The 25,575-nt window shown below is 59.8% G+C and overlaps 1 protein-coding gene across 1 annotated transcript in view; it reads right to left on the minus strand.

Moving 5' to 3' along the window:
* Nucleotides 1-22,565, minus strand: part of AJAP1 (adherens junctions associated protein 1) — a 75,974-nt gene extending 53,409 nt beyond the window's left edge. The window contains exons 1-5 of the mRNA XM_047082404.1: nucleotides 22,503-22,565; nucleotides 21,915-22,065; nucleotides 20,173-20,285; nucleotides 9,018-9,121; nucleotides 3,335-4,149 (exon numbers count right to left, since the gene is read on the minus strand). Of these exons, the coding sequence (XP_046938360.1) occupies nucleotides 3,335-4,149; nucleotides 9,018-9,121; nucleotides 20,173-20,285; nucleotides 21,915-22,065; nucleotides 22,503-22,565 (1,246 nt within the window). The remainder of the gene's footprint in view (nucleotides 1-3,334; nucleotides 4,150-9,017; nucleotides 9,122-20,172; nucleotides 20,286-21,914; nucleotides 22,066-22,502) is intronic.
* Between the last annotated feature and the right edge of the window lie 3,010 nt (nucleotides 22,566-25,575).

Below are 25,575 nucleotides of genomic sequence, written 5' to 3' on the forward strand. Positions count from 1 at the left end.
ATCACCATCATCACCACCATCATCATCATCGTCATCACCATCATTACCACCATCATCATCATCATCACCATCACCACCACCACTAGGACCACAACACCATGACCATCATAATCATCACCATCATCACCATCATCACCATCACCACCATCATTATCACCATCATATAACAGCAACATACATGTAATGAGCAGCTACCGTATGCCAAGTACTGACCACCTGGCATATACTATCTCACTTAACCTTTACAACATTATAAGATGGCTAATTCTATAATTCCCACTGAGGCACAGAGAAGATAAGCAAGTTGCCCAAGTTCCACACAGCTAACTGGAGATGAAGCCAGGAATTTGAAGGCAGACACTCTTACTCCCTATGCTAAACCTAGGAGAGGCTTCCCACTCTCTTCACTTACAGGGTGATCCCTGGGAGAGGGACTGTTTGACGATGCCATTCTATGTAATGTTAGCTCCTGAGGGATCTCAGAGTGCCCCAAATCTCCAGCCATCTGCTGTTCTATGCCCACCGATATCTATAGTCTGGATAGGCAGGCAAATGTAACTTTCCCTTTCTAAACATCTCTCTACAGAAGCAAAAAGAAAAACTCACAACTCCCCCAAACCTGATTCCAAAGACGCCCCTTGGGCCAACGGAACTGACCTGACAAATTCTTCACATCGCTTCCCCAAACCTTAATTCTCCCCATTGCGATACCCTCAGCAGTGAGTGGGCAGAGCTGGGAGTGTCTGAGATGAGAAGATCCCCATGTCCCTGGCAGCCTGTTTGCCCTTGACACTTGCCAGCTTCTCCTTGGAGGTACTCTTGCTGGGTATAGAAACACCTGGAGTGTGGGCAGGGTTCTGAGTTTGTGCTTGGTGTTGACGCACTGAATCTCATGACAATCGTTTGGAAGAGATTTTTCTAAACTTCAGTTTTCCTGGTGAAGAAAATGCGGCCAAGAGAGACGAGAACTTCCCCCACGGTCACACAGCTCCATGCAGCAAAGCCCAGATTCACGGGCGAGCTGAGGTCTGGACGCACATATCGCTAATTGTGCACGGCACGCACAGTCTCCCGGGCCACAGCTCTGGGACCCCCAAGACCACCCTCGCAGCCTGAATTCTTCCTGAGAAGCGCGAGCAGCTGTCATGCTCCACAAAGAGTCGGGAGCCCAGGCCCACGTCTGGTGCCTGCCAGGACAAGGGGCTTCACAGGGTTCCCGCCTGGGCTCTCCGTGCCTGGCCTTGGGCCACTTACACAGGACCAGCTGGGCCGTAACACACCCAGTTCGAGGCTTCACCTCAGCACTTCCTGTGTTGCCTTGTTTGGCCGGGATGCTGAGGCCGCTGGCACCCCTTCTCAGCATCCTGCATCACTTCCCAGAATTCACATTTCTCTGCACTAAAAGCAAACACACATATTCCCCCTCCCTTGAAATCTGTTTTGCTAAACAAATTAATCTAGCACCAGATTATATTATGAAGAACCATAAATCTTTTCCAAGATAAGCATCTGTCGATTTGGATTAGTAACATCTAGTGTACTGTGAATTAATTTGGTGAGCCTTCTGACGCTGTCCCGAGCATTTAACTTTTAGTGATAACAAATGTAATTTGGAATCAATGGGAACACGTCTTCTCAGCCGTGCCTCTGCGGTAAGTGACGTATGTAGAGGGCATGACAGTAAACGCAGGCAGCACCGCCTTCTGTTATGAGGATGCCTTGTGAATTTACTGAGGTAAAAACAAATGCTTTGTAAACCGCTTTCGGGCGCCCAGCACAGACATGATGAACTGCGGGCTGCATGTCTGTAGTGACTGGGCAAAGGCAGCCCAGGAGATGGCCTGTGACAGCCTGCAGACCTTGTCCCGCAGTGCTCCGAGCCCACAGCCTGCGTCCCTGGGGCCTGGCCCCGGCCCCTGGCTTTGAGACGGAGATGGGTCTCCTGCTTTCATAGATATGTTGCTCTCTAGGAAAGAACTGCTCAGAATAAAACTTGCAGTTCTCTCGACCAGGTGAAGGCAGGAAGTAGGTCATGGAACAAAAGCCACCCACTCCGTGAAAACCTGTGCAACTCCCGACCAAGACCAGAGCTACAGGAAAACCACCGATGCGGCCGACGGACCCCGAGGAGCGATACCCTTCTGCCCCCTGGGTCCTGAGAGTGCCTGCGTGGGGCCTGCAGAGCCCAAGCCCTTAGGATGTGGAGAAGCAAAGAAACAGGGGGCTGGAGGAGGCCCCACGTCACCCTCACCCCTTCGTGCTGACACCCTGCAGTTTGCATCCTGTTTTATGAACCAAAAAGTACCACCGTTGGCCCAGGAGGTGTGTGGGCAGATCTGACCTGTGAACACCCTGGTCCCGGTGGGTGTGGGGCCGTGGCCCCCACAGAGGCAGAGGGAGCTGGATGCAGGGAGGAACACAGGGTCCCGGACTCTGCACTCTCCCTCAGCGGACCAGGAAGCTGAGTGCATGTCTGACCCTGTGGACAAGCTGTGGCCCGGGAGGTTCTCAAGGGCTCCGCCTTTAGAAGCAACTGGGAGAGGAGGCACAGGAGGAGAACGAAAAACCAAACCACGCTGCAGTAGATGCTTGAAGGCCAAGAAATGGTAACCGTCCATATGCACCGAGGGTAAGCGGAGGCAGGAGAACCAGAGCCGTGCCTCCTGACCCCCATCCCCCAGACACCTGCTAAGCCGTCTCCAGGGAAAAGATGCTCCCCAACCCGAATCAGTGTGCAGGTCCTCAGCGGATACCGCAGGAAGACCTTCCTTACACCTGACCTCAATCTCTTCTGCTGTTTAAAGTGATCCCTAACTCCGGGCCAGTCTCGCAGCCACCCCTCCACAGGGCTGCACCCTTGAGGGTTTTTGAAGACTCCAAACGTCCCCGATCCCATCAGCAAGTGTGCCCGCATCTCACCCCCAGGCTGGCCCGGAAGTCAGGTCCTCTGCCATTGGGGAAGATGTGGCTCTGTGCCTGGCAGGGTTTGGATGCCCTTAACACAGGCAAGGAAGGCACAACGTCCCCTTCGGGGCCACCACTAAGGAGAGACCCCCTACCGTCCCCCTTCGACCAGCCGGAACAGCTTGGCTACAGGACAACCCCTGTTTGCAGGACACACAAGTCCACGGACACGCACGCCCCCTCTGTCCCCAAGGCTGCCACCTGACTGTCAACGCTGCCATTGTTTTCGGTTCTGCCGGTCAGAGATGGGGAGTCCCGCCAAGTCGTGTCACTCAGGCGAGTTGGGCATCCCTCGGAAGCCACACCCCCGGGGTGCCCTCCACCCTACCCACCCCGGACCAAGCCCCAACCAGAAAAGAGGTGGCTGTACCTGAGGTCTCCCCCAGAATTCGTGGGGGCTTGACGTCTTCGCCATTGTCTTTGCTGGGACTGGTGGAAGGCTCCGTTGTGCTAGCCCCAACCGGGATCCTATTCCTCGGGCCCAGGGGCTCGGTGGCCCCCTTAGTCTGCAGCGTCATGGAGGTGGCCGTGGTGGCCGTGGCGGCGGTGGTGGCGATGGCCACGGTCGTCTTCCGTGTCTGTGAGATGGAAGCCGTGGTGGGGCCGTAAAGGCCTGGAAATGTGTTGGACTCCGGGGCCTCCTCCTCCCCCGTGGGTCCCCAGGCGATGAACTCCGTCTCGGTGGTGGGCCTGCTGCCCCGGAAGTCAAAGCCGTTGAAGCCGGCCCCCTGCACGTGCCTTTTCCCCCTCCGCAGGAGGGCCTGCTGGTCCGTGCCGGCCGCGCCACCCGCCGTGGGCGACGGGGCCGCGGCGGAGGAGGAGCCGAGGGAAGGGCTGGATCCGGCCGCGGCCGGGGGCTTGGCGAGCCCGCCTCTGGGCACCAGGGCGGCCACCTGGTCCCTGGGTCTGTGCGCCCGTTTGGCGCGCGGGCTGGGCATCTGGCCGTGGCTGCGCTCCACGCGGGCCGGGCGCGGGCTCCACACGGGCACGGGGATGCGCGCCGCCTGTCCACTCTTCAAACTCCACAGCCGGGGCGGCCGCTGCGGTGGCCGGGGCAGCAGCCGGAAGTCGGGGCCCGGGCCCAGGGACTCACACGAGGGCAGATCCATGGCGAGCTGAAACATGGCTATAAGTATCCAAGCATGGCTTCCTACGGAGCAGCCCGGCCAGCGGATGCACATGGAACTGCATGGAAAAGAGAGAGCAGTGTCAGCTGGGGGCTCGGGGCTCTGCCGGCCGTCCCTCCGCCCCCACCGCGACGGGGAAAGAGCGCTGACCCTAACCGCAAGAGGGAAACCGAAACGCTCCGTCCGGGGACTCCGCAGTCCTGCTCAAGGGCCATCTCTGGAGCGGCATCTTAGAGGCTCGGCCGCCACGCACCTGCTCCCGGGATTCGGCTGCCCCGCCTGCACTGCACCTGTCTACCCGGGAGCGTGCAGCCCACGCGGCCGGCCGGCGCGACCGCGCAAAGAAAGCGAGGCTCAAAACCCCCAGCTCAGCTGGCAAGATGACCTCAAAGACCAGATTAAAACGGAGACACGGAGGGGCGCGAGGTAGGAGAATGGCAGTGCTGGGGGCTCGGTCTGCCCCTCGGGTCACGCAAGTTACAGGCCAGGGGCGGGCGTCTCTGAGCACACATCCTGCCCCTCTTGAGGCCTGGGGACAGGGGCGCTCGTGGTGGGGATGAGCCAGGGGGGCTCACGGGACTTCACAGGGGGCACGGAGGCCCAGCATCTACTGAGCCCCTACCCGGCACCGTGGTCCGCGACCCCGCCCCCCCCCCCCCCCCCCCCCGGCCATCGCAGGCAAATGTGCTTGTCTTAAAGCAGCCTGTGGCCTCGGAGGCTGTACGCTGGGAAAACTTATTTCTGGATTCGGTTCAGAAAAAATGAGACCTGCTGTGGATAAGCTGGAAGTTTATCGATGCACCAACTCGGCCCAAGTGCCATTCTGGTGACATCTCGGCTTCCCCTATTTATCTTCAGCACAGGGACCCTTTGAAACCCTAGCGCCCACCCCCTGAGCACCAGGAAGGCTGTGGGAAGGGCGCACCCCACGCCACCGGGGACGGCGGACGGGGCTGTGGGGACAGTGAAGCCAGGTGGGGGCACGGGCGTCAGGTGAGCACCCGGAGCACAGCGGACAGGCACGCGGAGGGTCTGGGGGCCCCGGGCCCATGCCCCCTCCCCCACCGGCTCAGACAATTGAGGGCTGGGCACAGGCGCCATTCAAAGTGAGTACTTGTCACCAGCCCCACGTGCGAACCCTGACAGGGATCCAGAAGTTGAGTGACCGCTGTGGGCGGGGGCGGCGAGGGCGTCCGGTGCGCTAAGCCGCCAGCCGGAAAAGCTGCTCGAGACCAGCCCCGTAGAAGAAACAGCTCATGGTTTTTCTCCATGAGGGTTTGCGTGACTTTAAAAGGGAATAAATGAGTGAGTGAGCAGGAGGCCGCATGTGAGTGAGTCACGTGTGCATGTGAGTGTGCACGGAGTGTGTCTCAGAACGCCATATCGGTGTGTGTGAGGGCTGACGTGGGGCCCGGATGTACCTGGGGGTGTGATTGTGTCAGCAGGTGTGCACGAGTGTGAGTCTATGGGGGTGTCTGTGTACCCATCTGTCACATATGTGTGCGTGTGTGCACGTGTGCGGCCAGTGTGGGGTCCGCACATGTCGGCGGGCGTGTGGGCCTGTGTCTGTGTGAGCTCCCCCCGCCCAGCCCGCCCCGCTCTGCACTCACCCCACGTGCCTGGGGCCGCCTCCTCTCTCGTGTGCACTCAGGCACGTGCAGCTCCCTGCCTGTCATCAGGACGTTGAAAGGAACTTGTATTAATGAGCGCTAATTACCAAAGAGGACTAATCCCCAAATAAAAAGGCCCCAGTATTTTAATCAGAATGAAGGTGCTTTGCTGCAGAAATTAGAGTTTGCTCATTATGCTAATGCCTCCGCACCGAGTTTCTGCCCGCGTGCAATTTCCCTGCACAGCCAGCCAAGCTCCGTGCAGGGACCAGGGCCACTGTCACTGTGCACGGAAATTTAGGTCAGTGTGAGACACCCCCACGCACAGAGTAACACAGCTCCTCTGTGGCCACAGGTGACTCAGTGAGGATCGATGCCTCAGACCCCCCGGTTCTCCCGCCACTCTGCACATCTGGATGGGAGCCCAGCCCCCAGGGACGTGGGGCCCTTCGTCCAGCAAGAGTGGCGCCTCGGCCCGGAGGGCCTCACCAGGCCCCACCAGGCCCTTCCAGCCCTCACAGCCCCCACCAGGCCCCACCAGCCCCTTCCAGCCATCACCAAGTAAGGCCGGGCCCCTCCAGCCCTCACCAGGCGACATCAGTCCCCTCAGGTCCCACCAGGCAATGCCAGGTACCATCAGACCTCCACAGGCCTCAGCAGACACACCCAGGCCTCACCAGGCCCCGGCAGGCACCATCGGGCCCCTGCGAGCAGGCGCAGTAAAGAGCAGCTACGGAAGAAGCCACGAGCCGTCAGGACCCGGAGAAATTAAGAGCACAGCACCCAAGCCCGTGCCTGCTGGCCTGCCCCAGCATCACTTCACACACGGGATATTTCTGTCATTTTTCACCAATCATGAGCTGTAATTGGTTACCATAGAAACCCCCTCATTTCCACGCCACCCAGCTGTTATGCAGAGAAACCCAGCGAAGGCAACGGCAGGGAACTCGCTTTGTTTCTCCTCTTCGAGTCCAGGTTCTTCCTTCTGGAAGCAGTGGATTTGTCCAGAGAGGGGACATTAGGAGGGCAGGTGGATGAGTCGGGACACACAGACGCTCCTCTTCACGCCGGCAGCCGGGAGACACCGGGCCGGGGTCGGGGACAGACAGAGCCCCTCCCACAAGGAGGTCAGGGGCAGATTCTGTGGCCTGCAGGGACCCGAGGTCTCCCTACAGGGATTAAAGGTCCCAGGGCCTCTGCTCTGTCACTAGAGCCGGCCGGCCCACATGTGCTGTCCGGACCTCCACGGTCCCGAGCCACACACAGGGCACTTCCCGGGACGCTGCTGCTGTGCCCCGGCGTCAGGGGGTCCCGCCACACGAGGTGCAGCACGGGACCCCTCTCCATCCTTCCAGCGGGCCTGGACCCAGGAGCGCTCTGCCCTCCGACGCTGTCCGGCACAGGGCTGCGAGGCCCCAGGCGGAGGGCTGTCGGCCACTATCCACGGTGGCGGAGTGCCCCTCCCACGTGCAGGAGGGAGGCCTGTGGCTGCCACCACCACCAGCGGCCGTCAGAGCCGCCACGGGAAACACCAAGGAGGCCAGGCCACAGTGCAGACCTCCAGAGCATCCGCAGGCCCCTTGGGAACATGCCCCCCGCTCTGCATCCACGGGGGCGGCTACCGGTGCCACGACAGGTCCAGGCCTCCTGCCACGGAAAGGTGTGGGAGACGGGCGCTCTTGCATGCGGTTGGGAGGTTCCGCAAAGCCTCAGTTACCCGCCGACCCTGCACCTTCCCCTCTTGGGGATAAACACAAGTGCACACAAACACGTGCACACGCGCGTTCAGGGCAGCGCCATTCACCATAGCGGGAAGCAGAAACGACCCGAGTGTCCACCAGGTGCGTGGACAGTGTGACACCACCCCCCCACCCTGGGGGACGCTCTTCGGCCTGAAAAAGGAAAGCAGGCAGATACACGCTGCAGTGTGGACAGAGCCCGCCCAGGTCACGGGGGGAAGAAGCAGCTGGTCATGTCAGACACCACGTCGTTCGCTTCTACTCCTACCCAATGCCCAGAATCGGTGAATCCAGAGACAGAGAGTAGATTCCTGGTCGCCAGGAGCAGGGGGTGGGGGGCGGTGACTGCTAATGGTTGTAGGGTTTCTCTTAGGGGTGATAAGAATGTTCTGGAAGGAATAGTGCTGATGGCTGCACAACCTTGTGGATACGTGAAAACCACAGAGTTTGGGGCATGTAAATCACGTGGCTGTGTCCAAGGGTGGAGGGACCAGCCTGGGGTGGGCATGGCGTCCCACTCTGCCCTCTGGCCCTGCCCGCTGAGGGGGGGAGGGGTGGCGGCTGGTGGGGGCAGGGTCCGGATGGGGGAGCTGCCGGCACGGTGCACAGTGTGCATTCGAGACCTTTCAGGCTTGTGCACAGTCCTCGCGGGGTCCTGGGCTCCTCTGAGCGCCCGGCTGCCCGGCCCCTCTGAGCCCCACGGCCCACGCAGGGCCGCACCCCAGCCCCAACTCTGAAGGGCGAGCTCCCCCACCTCCGGCCGGCCACGTCCCCATCAGAGCCACGGCTCCATCCACCTTTATTTTCTGGTTTGTAGCTTTTCTTGCTTTTCCCCTTTTTACATTTTTATTGAAATCTTTCTTTCCCTAATAACAGGATCATACGATTCAAGGGCTTGAGATTGAATTCGCTGCCTTCTGTGTGTTTTCTTCACAGAAGAAACCACTGTCGATAAAGGGAGACAAAGACTTGTCTTGTGGTTTAAGGTCACACTTGTCCCCAGGAGGCTGGCGGGAACTGCCTCTGACAGGCAAGAGCCCCGGGGCGCTGAGACTCCGGGTTGGGCTGAAGGCTCATGCAGGGGCCCAGGGACCACGTGGCCCACGGGCTGCCTGGGAATCTCGCCACAGTCAGTGACAAGCCCCCCCCCCACCACAATCCCAGCACTACATTACCAAGGGTCGCCCCTGCCCCCAGAGTGTCCACTCAAGGGCTTGTCATCAGCTGGTCTGGGGTACCAGCCACAGTCAGTGATTCTGTCTGATGGAGAGGTTGGTTCACAGATGTTTGGGACGGTGACTTCCTTAGCTGGGTCCCCTTCCGTTTCCTCCGGCTATGAAACGGGTGAGTTTTGAAGAGTTTACAAGAAGCGGGTGTCCCCCAACAGTGTGTGCTGTGCTTAGTGACCTGCTTCCCAAAATTAGCCCATGGAAAGGGGAGGGAAGTCACTTTTCAGTGGAGACACCTGGCACCCAGGGCCGTGGCCAGTGTCAAGGTCATATGCACGGTGGCGAGTCATGCTGACAGCAGGCACTCCTGACGTGACGTGGTGGGGAGGGCACTGCCCCTCCTCCCACCCGACCACGAGAAAACCACCACAGGAATCCCGATGAGGGACATCCGGCAGGATACCTGGCCCGTCCTCCTCCACGCAGTCAAGGTCATCAAACACCGGGGAAGTCTGAAAAACCGTCACCGCCAAGAGGAGCCCAAGGAGACCTGACCACCTAAGTGCCGGGTGCTGCCCTGAGTGGGATCCTGGAGGAGAAAGAGGAAGTCGGCGAAAAGCTAGGGAAGTCCGATGAAGTGCAGGCTTCTCGGATGGTACGGTGAGGACACGTGCCCCGTGGTGACGTGACAGTGAGGCGGAGGGGAGTCTGGGAGCAGAGAACACAGAGCTTCTATCCGCTTTGTTCTTCAGTTTCTGAAAATCCGCAGGGTTCTTGCAAACGCAAACCACCAACAAAGCAGGGCAGGACCAGGACAGGTCTGGATGTGGGGGTCACGCCGGGGGTGAAGGGGCCTCGGCAGGGGCTCCCCGGGTGCAGGGACGTCCACCTGGGGGTGGGGGTGGGGCCTCAGGGTGGGAACACCCACAAAGGAGCACGGCCTTCCTCTGATCACGCTGTTCTGGAGGACGCGAGCTCCGCCAGGCAGGGAAACGTGGCTTTGGTGGGGGGCGAGACCCTGGGGCCCAGTGTGGATTAGGTTTCTCGACCCCTGTGGCTCCAAGTTCTCTGGCACGACGGCCCGCACAGAGGGGGCCAGCAGGCTGCCCCTCTTTCCCCTTCGCACTTGTGCCCCCAACCGCCAACAGGTGCAGTGCCTCCCGCCAGACTCCGGGGGCAGAGACCCACCCTCCCACACCCCCACTCGGGGCAGGACACCCCCCGCCTCAGCTCCGGAAGAGAGCTCGCACTTTCTTCTGGAAGGCAGTCGCTGGCTCAATTTTCCTAATGAAAGAAAAGGGGAGCCGTGACTCACTTGAATGGCTTCCCCACCCGATGTCATTACTGTCCTGTCAGAGCCACCCCTCGCTCAGTCTACCCCATGACTTACTACGATTAAGAGCGTCCCTCTCTTTCAGGAAAGGTGTGCTGGGGCGCCTACAAGGCTTTCGTCCTCAGTGGCCCCAAGGATGTCAGGCACACACGTGATATTTGATTCACGGGAAGGAGCAGTGTAGGAACCATTCATTCGCTCGGGATAGAAACCTTGGGAACGACACCAAGGGTCTGGCTACCGGCCCACCCCAGAGCAGGGGCGCCAGCTGTGCGATTCTGGGGTCCCTGAGCGCCCTCCCCCCACTGGAGTGGGTCCGATCCGCAGTCAGACTCCTGGGTCCCACCCTGGGTGGGCCAGGGCTGGTGCGTCCGTCCCGCCCACTCAGCAGGGGGCGGGGGCAGGGGGCAGCACTCAGCACCCGCCTGAGGCCAACAAGAGCCCCACACAGCAAGCTGGCATCACACCTGGACCCCGAGTCTAGGACTCAGGGACTTAGGGTCCCAACAATCCCAGACCCGTGGGACCGGGACACACTAAGAAAAGTAAAGCAAACGAACCTCCAGGACCCACAGCTACGGAGGCTCTAGTCCCTCGACCATCCGCATGGTGGCTCCTTCCCCGGGGTGGGGGTGCTCGGGGGGCACCAGTCCCCGACAGGTGCTGCTCCACACTCCTGCCAGCCTTGTACAGCAGCCGAGGCCCCGCGGTTCCTGGACACTGCTTCACAGGCTCCCGCAGGTGATTACCGGGCACCTCACTGCTGCCTTGTGGCCCATGAGGCACATTCACACACATATCAGCCATTCTCCCCTGGGGGTGATTTTACCCCTGGGGGACAGTCAGCCATGTCCACAGACACTTTTGGTTGTCACCATTCAGGGGTGCGACTGGCATTTAGTGAGAGCCCCGAGATACGGAGAGCCTCCGGCAGTGCCCAGGACGGCCCCCACAAAGACGTAGCAGCCCCAGTGTCCACAGGGCCGGGGCTGAGAACCCCCCCACCCGTGTTCTCTTTGCTCCTCCCAGGGCCTGGTGAGGGGGGAATGACCATCGTTATCCCCCGGAGAAAGAGGCTCAGAGATGACCCACCCACTCCTGCTCCAGAAGGAGCACTGGACACTGGGGACACAGGGAACTCGGGCCCCGCTGCCTGGCTTCTATCCCAGTGCCACAATATGCTGGCTGTGTGAGCATGGGCAATCCACACAACCTCTCTGTGCCTCTGTTACCTCACGCCACGGGGTGTCACAGGACTCCGTGGGGACTACTGGACGCCTGGCTCCTTGTGGGCACCCACCAGCACCAGCCATGACCCCCCCCCACCCCCCTCGAGGCTGTCAGTGGTCCTGAGGAGGCTCCTGCTCTCTCTGGGAGCTCTGGAGCAGGGCGTCGGCAGGATTCGGAGGCACGGGGGATGTTCTCGACAGCCTTCACAGGTGCCTGGAGGAGACTGAAGGATAGCAACGTGCTGGCGTTCTGGTTGCCTGGGCAACGTGCCCGCAAGCATTCTGGAGGAGTGAGGTGGTGACAAGCGGTGGGTGGGTAGCACCGTGGGTGGGAATGTTCTCTCCCCAGGAGCGGGGAGCAGGGCTTCTGCGAGACTGACACAGCCCTGCTGCCGCGGCCGGGTCTCTGGTCCCCGCTAGGACCAGCCCTCCAGGACCAGCAGGTCCCCTCGGCTCAGCTACGGTCCCTCCTACCTCGTTTCTGTGCCCTCTCTGGGCAGTGCCCAGGATGTGGCCAGCAGCTGCCCCAGCGGCCGGGCAGCCTCCCCAGGTCTGCCAGCCCACCTTGGCAGGCACCCTGGGCCACACCTCCCACGCTTCCTCTGCAGGTGGGGGCGGAGGTTCAGATGGGCCCCCGGCCCAGGGTCAAGTCATGTCCCTCCGGGCAAAAGCACAGACTCGGCAAAGCCAGACGGTTTATAAGAGCTGGACCAGAACCTTGCTGCCTGGTGATCCGCCCCCAACACCAAAGTCAAGGCAGAACGAGGAGGCCCAGGAGAGCCCTGCAAACTGCCAGAATGTGTTCTCCGCCTGGGCCTCCCATGAGAATCACCTGCTTGGGGGGGGCGGTGCTCACAAAATGCTGGGACCCAGGCCCCACTGTGCGCCCACTAACCATCATCTTCGGGGGAGAAGTCCAGCATCACTAATGTTTCCAGAAGCTCCCCTGGGGGTCGTACAGGGTTGGGAGCAGAGGAGCACAGTCCATTCCTCGCTCAGACCACGTCGGTCCTACTTTACGTCCACTTTTATCAAGAGATCAAGGATAGGGCAGTAGGGAGGAAGGGACACCGCGGGCACACAGTGCTGGGTGCCGGGTGACCCCTCAGAACAGGACCCTGGGCACAGCACAGGCACACGGTGGCCCCCAGCCTGTGTGCTGCCTCTCCAGGCTGCCCCCTGCCAGGATGTCCGGCCAGGCAGATGTTCACGGGCAATTTCTCACGCAGTCACGGGAAGAGACCAGAGCCAGCGCACTAACACGCGTTTTCGGAAATCCAGCCCAGAGAGGAGGGGGCAGGGAGAGCGCACTGATCCGTAACCCACGCGGGCTGTGCGATGGGCCCACGCCCGGCCCTGGGCTCAGCACCTTCCACGACCGCCACATGCCGCTTGCTCGGTGGCCCTCGGAGAAGGAACACTGCTACTCTCCTCTTGCACAAGAGAGAGAAGCCAGAAATAGCAGCGGCGTGTTCTCTGGGAAGAAGTCTCTCGATACAACTGCGAGCCTGGGGGAGGCGAGCGTTCAGCCCAGCAGAAGGGGTGCCAGGAGCACGCAGTTGTCCGGGCCCCTCTCACGCTGGAAAGCAGGCACCCCGAGCCCCCCACGTGCGGCTCCTGGCGACACACCGCTCATCGCCGACCGTCCTGACCCGGAGGAGTGGACGCCCAGAAACAAAGGCCCGGCTTCCAGAGCATCCGCGGAAGGCCCCCACCTTCTGGCTGGGATGCCATCGTCACGCTGGCGTGCACGAAAGTCGTTGCGCGTTTAGGGCTCTGTGTGCGCCACCCGACAAAAGCAGGCCCTCCATGGGCTCCACAGAGACGGGAAGCAGGTGTTGATGGGGGTGTGGAGGGCGTGGCAGGGGGGGGGAAGGTGGCCGGGCCACCGGGGCAGAAAGCCCAGCTCCACTGCTACCTCACCCACCGCAGGGGACAGGGACCTGCCTGGGCACCATCTCCCAAGGGGGTCATGCGCCCGCCATGTGCAAGGGGATGCGACAATAACCGGATGTCAGCAGAGCTCTCAGCAAAGGGCCTGGGGCTGCCTAAGGCTGGGACCCCTGCTCTCGCCGCTGGCTCCAGAACTCCCAGGACCAGCCCTTAGGAAAAGCTGGGGTGAAGCTGGAGTCCTTCCCAGGACACCCGTTCCAAGGGACTCAGCATGACAGGGCACCCCGGGTCCCTGCACCTCAGGGAAAACTGAGGGGGAGGGGATGAGATCAGTGTGTAGGAGCTGAGTGGGTGCACTGAAGGAGGCGAAATCACAGAGAACCAGAGAGGCTCAGAGCCTTGCGTGAGGCACGGGCGCTGGGCCAGGAGCACCACGCAGGACAGACAACCGTCCATCAGGCAGCTGACTGGAGCTGGGGGAAGGGCAGATGACCTTGAAGGTCCTTCTGAGTCTGTGATGTGCAGATTTCAGCACGAGGGTCCACCTTCCACGGTCAAAGGCAGACCCAGCCCAGCTGGGGGAGCCCCGAAGTCCTCAGCCTTTTCCACACCCTGCGGCAAGCACATCACCGCCCTCAGCCCTTTATACCTGAGTGTAAATGAGGCTGAGAGAAACGGGGCCCTTGCAGGGGGTCAAGGGACTCATTCAGCAGCCTGCACGGGACACAGGTCCTGTGGTGGGGAGGGGGCTGCCACAACTCCTCCGTGGCCCATGTGACAACCCACCTTCAGTCCACGGACGGGGAAAAAGGCAGTGGTAACTTGGAAACAAGCTGGACTTGCCAGGAGTGCATGAATCATCTATGCAAATCCTACAATGTAGGTCACGGCTCCTCTCATCTCCAGCCACAGAAAGTCCCCGTGTCCCCATCAGGAGAGGATGTGACGAGGAGAGAAGCCCTTCTACCCCCCACCCCAGCACCCCACCCGAGCACCACCTGCCGACCCGGGAGGACACCGGACACAAGTCCCTATGGGCTGTGGGTGAGCCCACAGACACAGACGTGCTGCCCTGGGGAAGTGCCCCCGGGCGTGAGGCCCCCCCTGAGTGCCGGCAGTGGCCCCAGGACAGGTCTCCTGGGCCAGTTCCCATTTACCCCCCTCCACACCCTCCGAGACGCAGCCCCTGTCCAGGCACCGGTGAGGACGGTTCGCCTCCTAGCGCAGGGCGCCTTGGGACTCACTTCACAGCTGCCCGCCCTGGGGCTGGGCGCAGAGGGACTGAGTGGTTGGGGTGCAGGACAAGCTTCCAGCCAGAGTCACACGAGCTGGAGGAAGCTCCCCCTGACCAGACATCCCTGCGTTACCCACCATCAGAGGTTTCCCAGCCTCTGAACACAAGCAGTGACGGGGGGCTCACTACCTCTAGAGAGCACAGAGCTACGTGTGGGGCAGCGTCTCAGAAAAGCCTCCCCGTGTGAACCAAAGATGCTTTCGTGCGGTTGGTTCCCACTCCCCGCTGTGTCCTGCGGGGACTCGACTCATCCGATCCCTGGGCTGTACTCCCAACACACACACACACACTTGTACATGCACAGACACGCACACACATTCACACCCACGCTTACATACAGAGGCACTCACACGTACGCGCACAAACATGTGTGTGCACGCACAGACACGCGCACGGGCACACACATTCCCAGCCACCCCTTTCCGGCTCTCCCTCCTGTGCCAGAGCGGAGAGCCGCCCCGCGTCCTGGCCACCTCCACCAGGCAGGCACCGTGCTGCCTGAGTCTCCCAGCTGTGTGTCCAGAGCTTGGCTGCAAACACAGCTTGGCAGAAAGCTGCTGTGACAGCCACCGCTGGCGTGAGGACAAAACACCGTCGTTTGGGAAAACTCTTTCCAAAAGAAGCCGGCAGAGCTGGGCCAGCTGGGTCACAGTGTCCAGCTCTTTCTGACGAGGTTGTCCCAGCCGTCACTGTCCCAAGAAACAGGTGCTGCAGGACTTCTTGCCGGAAGGTCCGGGGGGCAGAGCGGCTCTTCCAGGAAGGCCCAGAGCTTCTGGGCAGCAGCTGTGACTTGAAAGGGGAAGAAATCCTGTGTTTTCTGGGAAAGCCAAGTCCCCGGCGCCGGGCTCTGAGGGAACGAGGGCCAAGGAGGCCTCCACCCCGCCCTCCCCCTCATCCCAAAGCACCTGGCCTCAAGCTCTGGGCGGTTCTGTCCGGACGTGACTGCCGAGAGGGGTTCAGTGTCAGACCGCATCGTCCTCTCTCGAGAGGGTTGCAAACGATTCTCCGGAAAGTTCTCCACCCTGTGCCCCAGCACGGATGGCAATGAGCTACTGACAAGCTCTCTGGTGGCATCTGTGACACGCAGGTCTGACTCCACATCTTATCTCCATCATGCACCCGAGATCCGCGCTCCAAAGGGCATTTCTGTCGCAGACGGGGCAGAAATGGTCATTCCCGCTGTACAGATGGGGACACTGAGGTGGGAAGGGGTTAAGTGGAGGGGGTGATAGGAACAGAGCCGGGCTCTAAATCCGGCCTCCCTCTGCCCGTCACCCACATCACCCTCCACCGTCTCGGGGGAACCATCTCCACCAAGGGGGCTGGACGGCTCCTCCGGGCCAAACCCAAAGGCCTTCGGTGATGTCACTGAACACCATCTACCAAGGTCGTGAGACTCCAACACTGTCCCCTGGCTGACAGTGTGGGCAAAGTGCCCTCTCCCTGAGGACCACCCATGCTGATCCTCACGGGAGGACGAGGGAGGAGAGAAACAGCCGCCCACGGAAGCCCTGAACCTTCTAGGCAGCCGCTGGGCACTGAGCCGTGCTCTCATAGGAACATGGCCCTGGTGAGAAGAATGCACCCCAAAGCCAGAGCCCAGAGACGCCTGGTCATCTGCCACGGTGGGACGCAGGGCACGTTCTCGCACAAACGGACCACTCCACACACAGTCACGGGCATCTGGAGCCCTCTGCCTGCTACCACACCCCACTCTGTGGACACTCATGACCACCTACGACTGCTGAGTTTCAAACCCAGCGGACACGACCCAGTGCCTCCAGCCAAGCACCATCTTCCCTCAGGGTCACCCTCCCACCTCCCTGAGGCCTTGCTGTGTGTCCCTCCAAAATTCGTGTGTGGAAGTGCAAACCTTCAGGGACCTCAGAATGGGACAGTAGAGATCAGGTCTTTGCAGAGGTGATGAAGATAAACTGAGGTCATTAGGACGGGTCGTACTCCAACAAGACCTGTGTCCCTATAAGAAGAGGGGATTAAGGCACGGACACCCCCAGAGGGATGACCGTGTGAGGACACAGGGAGAGGACGGGTGTCCACAGGCCACAGAGAGAGGCCCGGGAAGAGGTAGCCCTGTGGGCGTCTTGACCTCAGCCTTGCAGCCTCCAGGATGGGGTGGGGTGGGGGGAACCAATGTCTGCTGTGTAGGCCGTGCGGCCGGTGACGTCTGCGTGGCGGGAGCTGGGCAGACACAGGTACCCTCTCCCGCTGTTGCCCAGCCTCTGCTCCCCTGGGTCCTGGGCTCGGTGCCTGGGGCTTATCTGTGGGAGATCCTGTACCACGGCCTGGACCTTGCACACGCAGGGGTCACTCACCAACACGACCCCACCTCCCCGGGGTCTGCACCAGGCTGGCTGCCCCAGGCTGACCCCCCTGCTGGCCAGCTCCCAGCAGAGCTCCACGCGGCCTCTGCAAAACTCTTGGCCGCTTCACAGCGGCACCCCCATCCGTGTGCGCCCAAGACAGCAGTGCCAGAAATCTAGAAGCCATCTGATCCCCCCCTTCCCCTCCCCATCCTGAAAACACACGCTCAGCGAGCCTCTCCATCCCTCCCTCCCCAGGCAGGGGTTCTCAGCCTCGGAGCATGCAGGTTTGGGCAGGACCGGGCAAGAAAACGATACCCATCACCCCCCACAAGTGTGACGAGCAGAACTCTGTCCGGACGCTGGCACACGGCCCCTAGGGGAGACCACCTGTCCTGCTGGGACACACCTGGAGTCCACTCACCATCTCCCCTCCCCCTTCCCCAGGCCACCACCTTGGCTGATGCCCCACCTGCTCCCACCATCCGTTCTCCACCCAAAGTGATGCTGAGACTCCAGGGGCCAGAGCCCTGCTCCTTCCCGCTCAGCCTCCTTCCCCCGGCCGACCCAGAACAGACCGCACCCCCCCTGGGGCCACCAGACCCTCTCCTCCTGGCTTTCATGATCTATTTCTCTGGGCTGATGCCCCATGAGAACAGGAACTGAGCCCATCTTCCTCACAGGGTCCCCCGAGGAGCAGGGAAGCTCCGGATGCACAGGAGACCCCCCCATAAATATTTGCTGAAGGAACGAATGAATGAGGGCATCCAGTGATGGGAGTGGTTCGGTCACCTGGTGTCAGGCAGAGAAAGGGGCCCCAGAACAGTCACAGGACCGCGGTCCCTGGGGACCCCGATCATCATGGATCTCTGACAGGTTCTCACAAGCCCGACCCCACTAGTGGAGGAACAGTGCTGAGAGCACGCCGTCCCTGCGTGCATGGAGCCCAAGCCCCCAGCTGGGAGGGACCTCACCTTGTCCCCTACCAGCTCAGATGGTGGGTCTCCTCCCAAGACTCTCCTTGATGTACCCCCGAGTCAGGGGATGAGGTTCCTTTTCCTCTGGCACTAATTCCCAACACAAGCTGACAACTACCCCCCCCCTTTCTCTCTCTCTGAGTCCCTTGGCACCCAGTGATCTTGAGGTCACCTGACTTGGGGCAGGAAGGGCCATTTTGCAGATGGTGGGATTTGGGGCTCTGGTGCTCCAAAGAGGACACTCTCCAGGCCCATCCTCTCCCACCACCTCCAGGAAGCCCCCTGCCCCTCCTTAGACACCCTGCAGCCCCTGGTCCCTCACCACCTCCAGGAAGCCCCTGCCCCTCCTTAGACACCCTGCAGCCCCTATGGCCCCTCACCACCTCCAGGAAGCCCCCTGCCCCTCCTTAGACACCCTGCAGTCCCTATGGCCCCTCACCACCTCCAGGAAGCCCCCTGCCCCTCCTTAGACACCCTGCAGCCCCTGGTCCCTCACCACCTCCAGGAAGCCCCTGCCCCTCCTTGAGCACCTCTAGGCCCCAGCCCCCTTGCCATTTCTAGGAAGTCCCCTGCCCTTCCCTGGCTGCCCTCCAGCCCCATCCCCTCCCCATAACCCTTGGCAGAAGCCCTCCATGACTACCTGCCCCCACCTTCCTCTGTCCTGACCTGCAGGGGGCCTCCTCTGATGCCCAGAGTCCGTCTCCACCAGCACCTGTGACATGCCAGGACCACTGCCTGCCCCTCCCCCTGCTGGATGGGTCCCTGCATCCTGGCATCACGCGGGCTTCTCTGAAGTTCCCTCAGAAGCTTTTTTCCCGTGAAATAAGAGAGGAACCCGGCCCCAGGGCTGTGGCGGGGAGACACAGGGCACAGAAAACTAAATTGCAGCCTGAGGTGGGAGCTTATTCAGCTTGATTGTTATTTAATATTAATTACACTTTAATACGAACGTTAACTGTGCTTCATAATTTTAATTTTTATTCAATTATTCTGCAACCATTGATTAAGTAACTACAATGATGGGCGCTGGGGATCTAGGAGTGAGGAGATCTCACTCCTTCTCCAACCCAGCGTGCAGCTCAGGTTCGAAAATGTGTGCTCAAGGATGGAGTCTGGAGTGAGTGAATGAATGAATGAATGAATGCATGAGTCAGAAGCTTGCAGTTTATTTGGGGAAACAGGCATGTTGGGCACCAAATGACCCAGAGGCAGGGCAGTCAGAATGCTGGGGCAGAATCGGCTCTGTCTGGGTGATCCTGGAGGGCAGCTCAGAGGCGGTGATGGGTCTCGAATGCCCAGTAAAAGCTTACAAGGAGAGGACACTAGGGAGCATAAGGAACGCAGGCTTGATTTGTGGGGTCCACTTAGGGAGGCCAACAGCAGTCAGGGGGGCTGCGGAGGAAGGCCGGCTGTGGAAATTCCCAGCCTCCGTCTCCTGTGGGGGCACTCGGTGTCCCCCCAGCAGTCACCGAGCCCTTTGCTGGGGTAGGAACAGGGATGGGTTCTTATATTCACAAGCTCAGCCAGTGCCCATGGCAGCTGATGGGGGAGGGACCCCCAGCGTCCCTGTGCCTCAGTTTCCTCATCTGAAAGCAGAGAGAGGTGAGCTGGGGGTTCAGACCCAGGCTCTCAGGCCCCACAGCCCAGGCTTGCCACTGCTCTGTGCTCTGCCTTGTCAACGTGCCTGGCGAATGATCCCGAGGGAGCAACCGTGAAGCCACACAATCACCGTGACCAGATGCAGTGGCCTGGGGGGGGGGGGCGGGCAGCTGCCTCTCTCTTGACCATGAAGCTGTTCCTGCTCGCCTACTTGCCCTCCTCACCATGAACCACACTGACACCACTTCCCTCTGGTGAACCCTGCCCAACGCGTCCCAAGTGTGGGCTTGGGAACAGAGGGAAGGGATAGCGGAGCAAGGCACCCGAAGGAGGGGACAGGGACCTGGAGGAGGGGACAGGGACAGGACGCAGGCCCCAGAGAGACGCCCAAGGCCCCGACAGCCCTCTTCTCAGACGGGATGTGCAGGGGCGGCAGGTGCAGGTGGCACCAAGGGACAAGGAGGGGCCCCCACCTCCTCACCTGTAAACGGGGCACCTGGAGGCCACGCGGGCCCCTCCAAGAGGTTGTCCCCCCAGATGCGCTTTCACACTCCAGCCCTGAAGCGCCTGCTGGGAGCGCCTGGCCATCTCCTCCTCGTGCCTGGATTCTTCCTCCCACACCCACCCCTGGCACCCGGAGTGCACGAGCTAACTGCTTGAACCATGAGCACGTGCCAACATCCACCTGGGGCATCTGCAGAGGGTCCGCTGACCCCAGAATCTCCGGGGCTCTGGATGGAAATGCGGCCTGAAACCCCACACCCCATCTTTCTCTCTGGATCCCCCCTGGGCTAGCCCAGCACACGCGTCCAGTCATCCCCCAAGATCTGCTGTGTGCCCAGCACACAGAGCAAGGGGGCAGCAGTGGACCAAGGGGGTGAGGCCTCTGTCTGCCTGCAGCACTGGCTCCTACTGACCATCCCGCAGCCCAGGGCACCACCCTGTCCACAGTCCCAGGGGGCCAAGCCCCACTGCCCAGAGCTGGACCAAGGGAGGCGGCCAGCAAGCCCCGCAGCCCGGTCTGAGAAGGCTGGGGGACAGACGGAGGGCTGAGAGAACACAGGGCACTCTGCAGCCCGCGTATGTCCCCTGAACAGGAATGGGCTCACACAGAGTGGAGCCGTCCCCTCTACCAGAAAAGTCTGGAAGTGCCCCCGAGAATCTGGGAAAGCTCAGTCTCTCCTCGTGGACCACGTGGCCCCGGGCAGCTCTGTAAGGCTCTCAGTGTGCCCGTCTGCAAAATGGACTAAAATGTTTTGTGGAGAGGATTAAATGAAATAATGCCAACCTCGGGCCCGGCCTCTGGCAGGCGCGCCCAGTAGACGGGACGAGCCATGTCCCTCAGAGCAGGACAGCACCCAGAGCCAACTAGGCCCAGAGGTGTGGACGGAAACAGTGACGTCCCCTCTGTCCTGGGCCTCCGCGGGGCTCAGGGGGCAGCTCCTGGATTGGGGATCCACAACGATGAGACGATGCAGCCATGGCGACTCCCATCCTTACAACAGGCTGGAAAAAGCTGGACACCTTGGGTCTACTGTGCAGACCCAGCCTGGCACCCCAGACTGGAGCCCCGATGCACAGAGGGCAGCCCCACCCAGGGGACCAGGAAGGGACCGGCAGGGCTGGTTTCAGAGCCTAGAAAACCATCTGCAGGGGCTGGCTGGGTGCAGCTTCCCGGGGTGGGGGTGGGGGGGCACTGGAAAGGGCAGTGGTGAGGCCCCACGCTTGACTCACGCCTCTCCAGGGAAGGGGCTGAGTTTTCTTCATCTATCAGAGAGCAGGACATATATCCGTTGACTTATCAGAGCCTCACTGGAGCCGGGAAGGTCTGTGCTACAACTCGGGGCAGCGGTGAAATCAGACGCTGCACCGGGCCAGGCAGGGTGGGTATGCCTCTTCTGGTTGGAAGCAAAGAAGGAATAACCCTCCTCCCCGACCTGTCGCCACCAGGGGCTCCCTCCAGCCGCACCCCGTTCCCGGGCAGCCCCACGTGCTCCAAGCACTCTACAGTGTGCAAAGCACTCTGTGCTTTGTGTGCGGGGAGCCCAGGCTAGAAGCCCAGTGCCTTGCCCGGAAGCCCCCCCAACAAAGGAGCCTCGGGGTCTCCGGGGCCACCCCGGTCTGCATCTCCTCCCAGCTTCTGAGGCCACCACTTACAGTGGGAATCTGAGGGAGGGGGAGTGCCAGGTGCCCACTCTGCTATGTGCACACGTCCACCCGGAATCCTGCGCGCTGCACGGAGAGCAGGCCTGGCTCTGGGGCCCCAAGGCCCCCGGGGGGGGGCTCTGCCAGACTCCACTCGCTCACCATTAGATTAGAAAACAGATATTCTGGGGTAACCGACTGCTTGCTCAGTTGCTGACTGGCAACCCTCTGGCAAGAGAAAACAAGTTAACTGCCTAATCCGTTGAATTTATAGCGGGGCCTGTTCTGATTTCTTGGTAACTGTTTCTGAAACCCGTCTGGGGGCAGAAGCGTGTCGGCGTGTTTCTCTCTCTCCTCACTGGCCGGGAACTGTGCTGGACGCCCCATTTCCTCTATGTGGTCTCAGGAACGCTCCGTGGAAAATGAAGAGGGTCCAGACCACAGCCGGCGTGGCTGGTGGGCCAGGAGGCCTCGCCCCCTCTGTGCATGGAGTCATCCAGGGAGGGGCCCTCACCGTCCCGCCCCATGGCCAGGATGTCTCCTGATGAGGCTCCCTTGGGCCTGAGACCCCAGCGTGGGGCGTGGCCTCCTGGCCCAACTATGGGGGAGCGAGGCTCTCGGGTGGCCTGAGTCTCTTGTGGATGTGATTCCCGCCTGCGGGCAATCTGCACCGCAAGGGGAACCACGACAGCAAATCCAGGCCTTTGTTTTCAGAATTCTATTTTCAAGTTAATCACTTGTTTGTTTTTAAATGAGAAGCTACACCTTGAGTGTTTTCACTAAATAAGTCTGTGTTTGCCAGCGTATTTAAATTCCTCACGCGCTGTGTTTCGGCCAGGAGTTTCCTCTCTGTCCCTCTCTGTCTCTGTCTCTCTCCGTCCCCTCCCTTCTCCCCTTTCCCTGTCTCTCCTCTCTTCGGGGTCAGTCTGCCAATCTGCTACCCGTATTAATTATTAGGCCAGTTCCACACTGGATCCTGCCCAGGCCCCGGAGTAAAACACGCCCACTGGCCTCAAGGTGAGGAGAGGCACAGGTCGATGACGGTAAGTCAGGCGCGTTCAGACCAAGACCCTGGGCAGCCGAGGCATCCCTGTGGCCTCACCAGCTGGTGGAGGAACAGCATCTCCTCGGGGACTAGGGTCATGATCAGGTAAGCAGGAGCCATGTTTCAGCCAGGCCAGCCTCCTCCCAGCCTGCACATCTGCATGGTCAATTTGTGTCCACAGCCGCTCTCGCCATGGCTCAGCCCGTACTCTGGGCCACACACCATCCGCTCCTAACCCACAGCATGGGGCTCCCAAGGCCGAACTCTGGTCACCTCTCCAGCCCCCATCCTTCTCCTTGTCTTGGCCACCTGCTCTTGCAACCCCTGGCCTTGACATAAAGGTCCCTTTCTCCGAATGCCCTTCTGTCACCCCAGAAAAGGCTAGGCCCCAGAGAAACATTCTCATGGGTACAACCCCTCATTGGCAGCCACTCAGAGCTGCAATCCTTCCTTGAGCTATTGGCCCGTATGGCTCCGGGTCTCTGTTCTGTCGACCTCTCCAGCACCTCACCGAATACCCACACACAGCAGTGCCCCACAAGTGCCGATGGATGGATAGACAGACGGATGGGCAGAGGGATACACGGATGGATGAATGAGTTCAGATGAATGGATAGAGGGACAGGTGGATAGGTGGGTGGATGGATGCATGGATGGCTGACTGGATGGACAGACAGACACATGGATGGTTATACAGACAGATGGACAGATGGTTTAATGGATGGATGGGTGGATGGATGGATGGACGGAAGGATGGATGGATGGATAGCTGCTGACTAGATGGATGGTTGGACAGATGGATGGTTATACAGACAGATGGACAGATGGTTTAATGGATGGATGGGTAGATGGATGGATGGATGGATGGATGGCTGCTGACTAGATGGATGGTTGGACAGATGGATGGTTATACAGACAGATGGACAGATGTTCTAATGGATGGAAGGATGGGTGGATGGAAGGATGGGTGGATGGAAGGATGGATGGATGGATGGATGGATGGATGGATGGATGGATAGCTGCCGACTAGATGAATGGTTGGACAGATGGATGATTATACAGACAAATGGAGAGATGCATTAAATGGATGGATGAATGGATGCATGGGTGCATGAATAGATGGACAGATGAATGGATGGATGGGTGGGTGGATGGATGGATGGCAGGCATCAGTGCTTCTGCCCTCTCATGGATGTCTCACTGCATTGACCATCTGTACTATGTTGGTCCTGGGTACTCTCCCTTCTCTGAATGATGGCCATGTTCGTCACATGATTCAGTTCAGCATTTAACAGTGTGGCCAAATGCCCCATTCCACATGTGAATGTTCTTTTTTCTTAAAGAAGCTCTAGTTATGGAGGGCAGAAGCTGCCACTACTCTGTCTGGCTTGGCAACATTGAACACTCGCCCTCTACCACGATAAATGCAGAAAAGAGGTTATTCAGGTCTTTCATTTCCAATCAAAGAGGAAGCTAAGACCATGGGGAGAAAGTCTAGCATATGAAGCCCAGGGGTTCCAGCACCCCCCCCAGGCAGTCCCCCAGGCTGCTGCCACCCCGGTCTGCCCCCACACGAGACACAGTGTACATGGGCTCAATCAGCGTGCTGAAACCAACAGAAGGTGAACCAGAGTTTCTAGAGTTTTTTTTGTGCTGGGTTTAAGAGAAACCTAACTCTGAATTTCAACTGAGACAACAGAGACAACAGATAATTATGGGAGATTGCAAAAATGATCCATGGTTTCCCTCAAAAAGGTCCCCTCAGGATTCTGCTATGTGGCGAGTGCCCGTGGAGGATTTCATGAGGTTCTCAAGCCCTCAATCCTACATTCTCACTCTGATGACAGTTTTAGAAAGTAAATACTTTCTGTTTTGTTGAATACGTTCTGCAAAGAAAGAGAGAAGAGAGACAGACAGACACTCAGCAGTCTGTAAGGAGGAAGATGCCAAGCTAAGGGTCTGAAGGGAGGACCAGGATGCTTGGCTCCTGTCACCACCCATTGTCCCGGGTCCTTACACTTACAGGAGGGACCTTGTGGGGGATGGGGCTCATGGCTGGCAGATGGCTGTCTTGGTTGGGGGGGTGAGGCATGGGCAGCAAAGACGCTGGTCCAGCTCAGGGGCATCGGCTCTCTGTTGTGACCCATCTGCAGAGCAGACACCACCCTTGCCCGGAGGCTGAAATCCTAAGACCGGGCTGACGCATGCTAGTGAGTCCCACTGAGGAATCAGAAGGATTGGTGACTTCCAGAAGGACAAAGGGGACAAGCAGACCAAAGGGCTCATCTTACCCCAAGAGCCAAAGGCTGGTTGGTGTCCTGGCCATAGCCGGGAAGGACAGGCAGAATATTCTGGAATGACGGTCTGCCCACTTTAGCACCCCAGCCAGTCTCCTGATTAATTTGCTGGCGTTAAGATAGGGAGAGCGGCAGGGAAGGAAAAAATTTCCTTACTGTGCCTCGCGACAAGAAAGGCTCGTCTCAGAATCGGCAAGGGATCCCAGAGGTCTGTGGTTTATCATTTCACTGACTTACCAAAGCCAGGTAAGGGTGTGGGGCTCACTCCCGAAGACAGGGTTGTGCTGGGGGCACAAAGGGATTATATTTGTGATATACAAATTCCCCGCACTCTCGGGGAAGAAACAAAACTTGAAGCCAGCCCCCCTTGAAGTTCTGGCTGGGGGAAGCGAGACAGGGGGGTCACAGTCAGAATCTGGACTCTAAAGGCCAACAGGCTTGGCCCCTCTCCCCCCCTGCTGCACCCCTCTGCTTCTGGTGCCTGTGCAGAGGACAGGAGAGGATTTCGGGAAGAGGAGACTCAGCCACACACGTCTCTGGCACACAGTAGGCGCCCTAAGCGACAACGGCGCTGTAGTGGGTTGAAAGGCAGCCCCCAGAAAGATACGTCCACGTCCTAACCCCTCGAACCTGAGAATGTGCCCTTATTTGGAATAAGGGTCTTTGCAGATGTGATTAAGTTAAAGGTCTCGAGAGGAGATTATCCTGAACTACCCACGTGGGCCCTAAATCCAGTGACGGATGTCTTACAAGAGAAGGCAAAGGCAGGTCTGGAAGACAGACCATCAGACCATGTGGAGGTGGAAGCAGAGATTGGGGTGATGTGGCCACAA

Source organism: Lynx rufus, unplaced genomic scaffold (assembly GCF_022079265.1).
Source record: "Lynx rufus isolate CCGP_SWC_20201006 ecotype Redwood Valley unplaced genomic scaffold, mLynRuf1.p SCAF_2, whole genome shotgun sequence".
In the NCBI taxonomy this organism is placed as follows: Eukaryota; Metazoa; Chordata; class Mammalia; order Carnivora; family Felidae; genus Lynx; species Lynx rufus.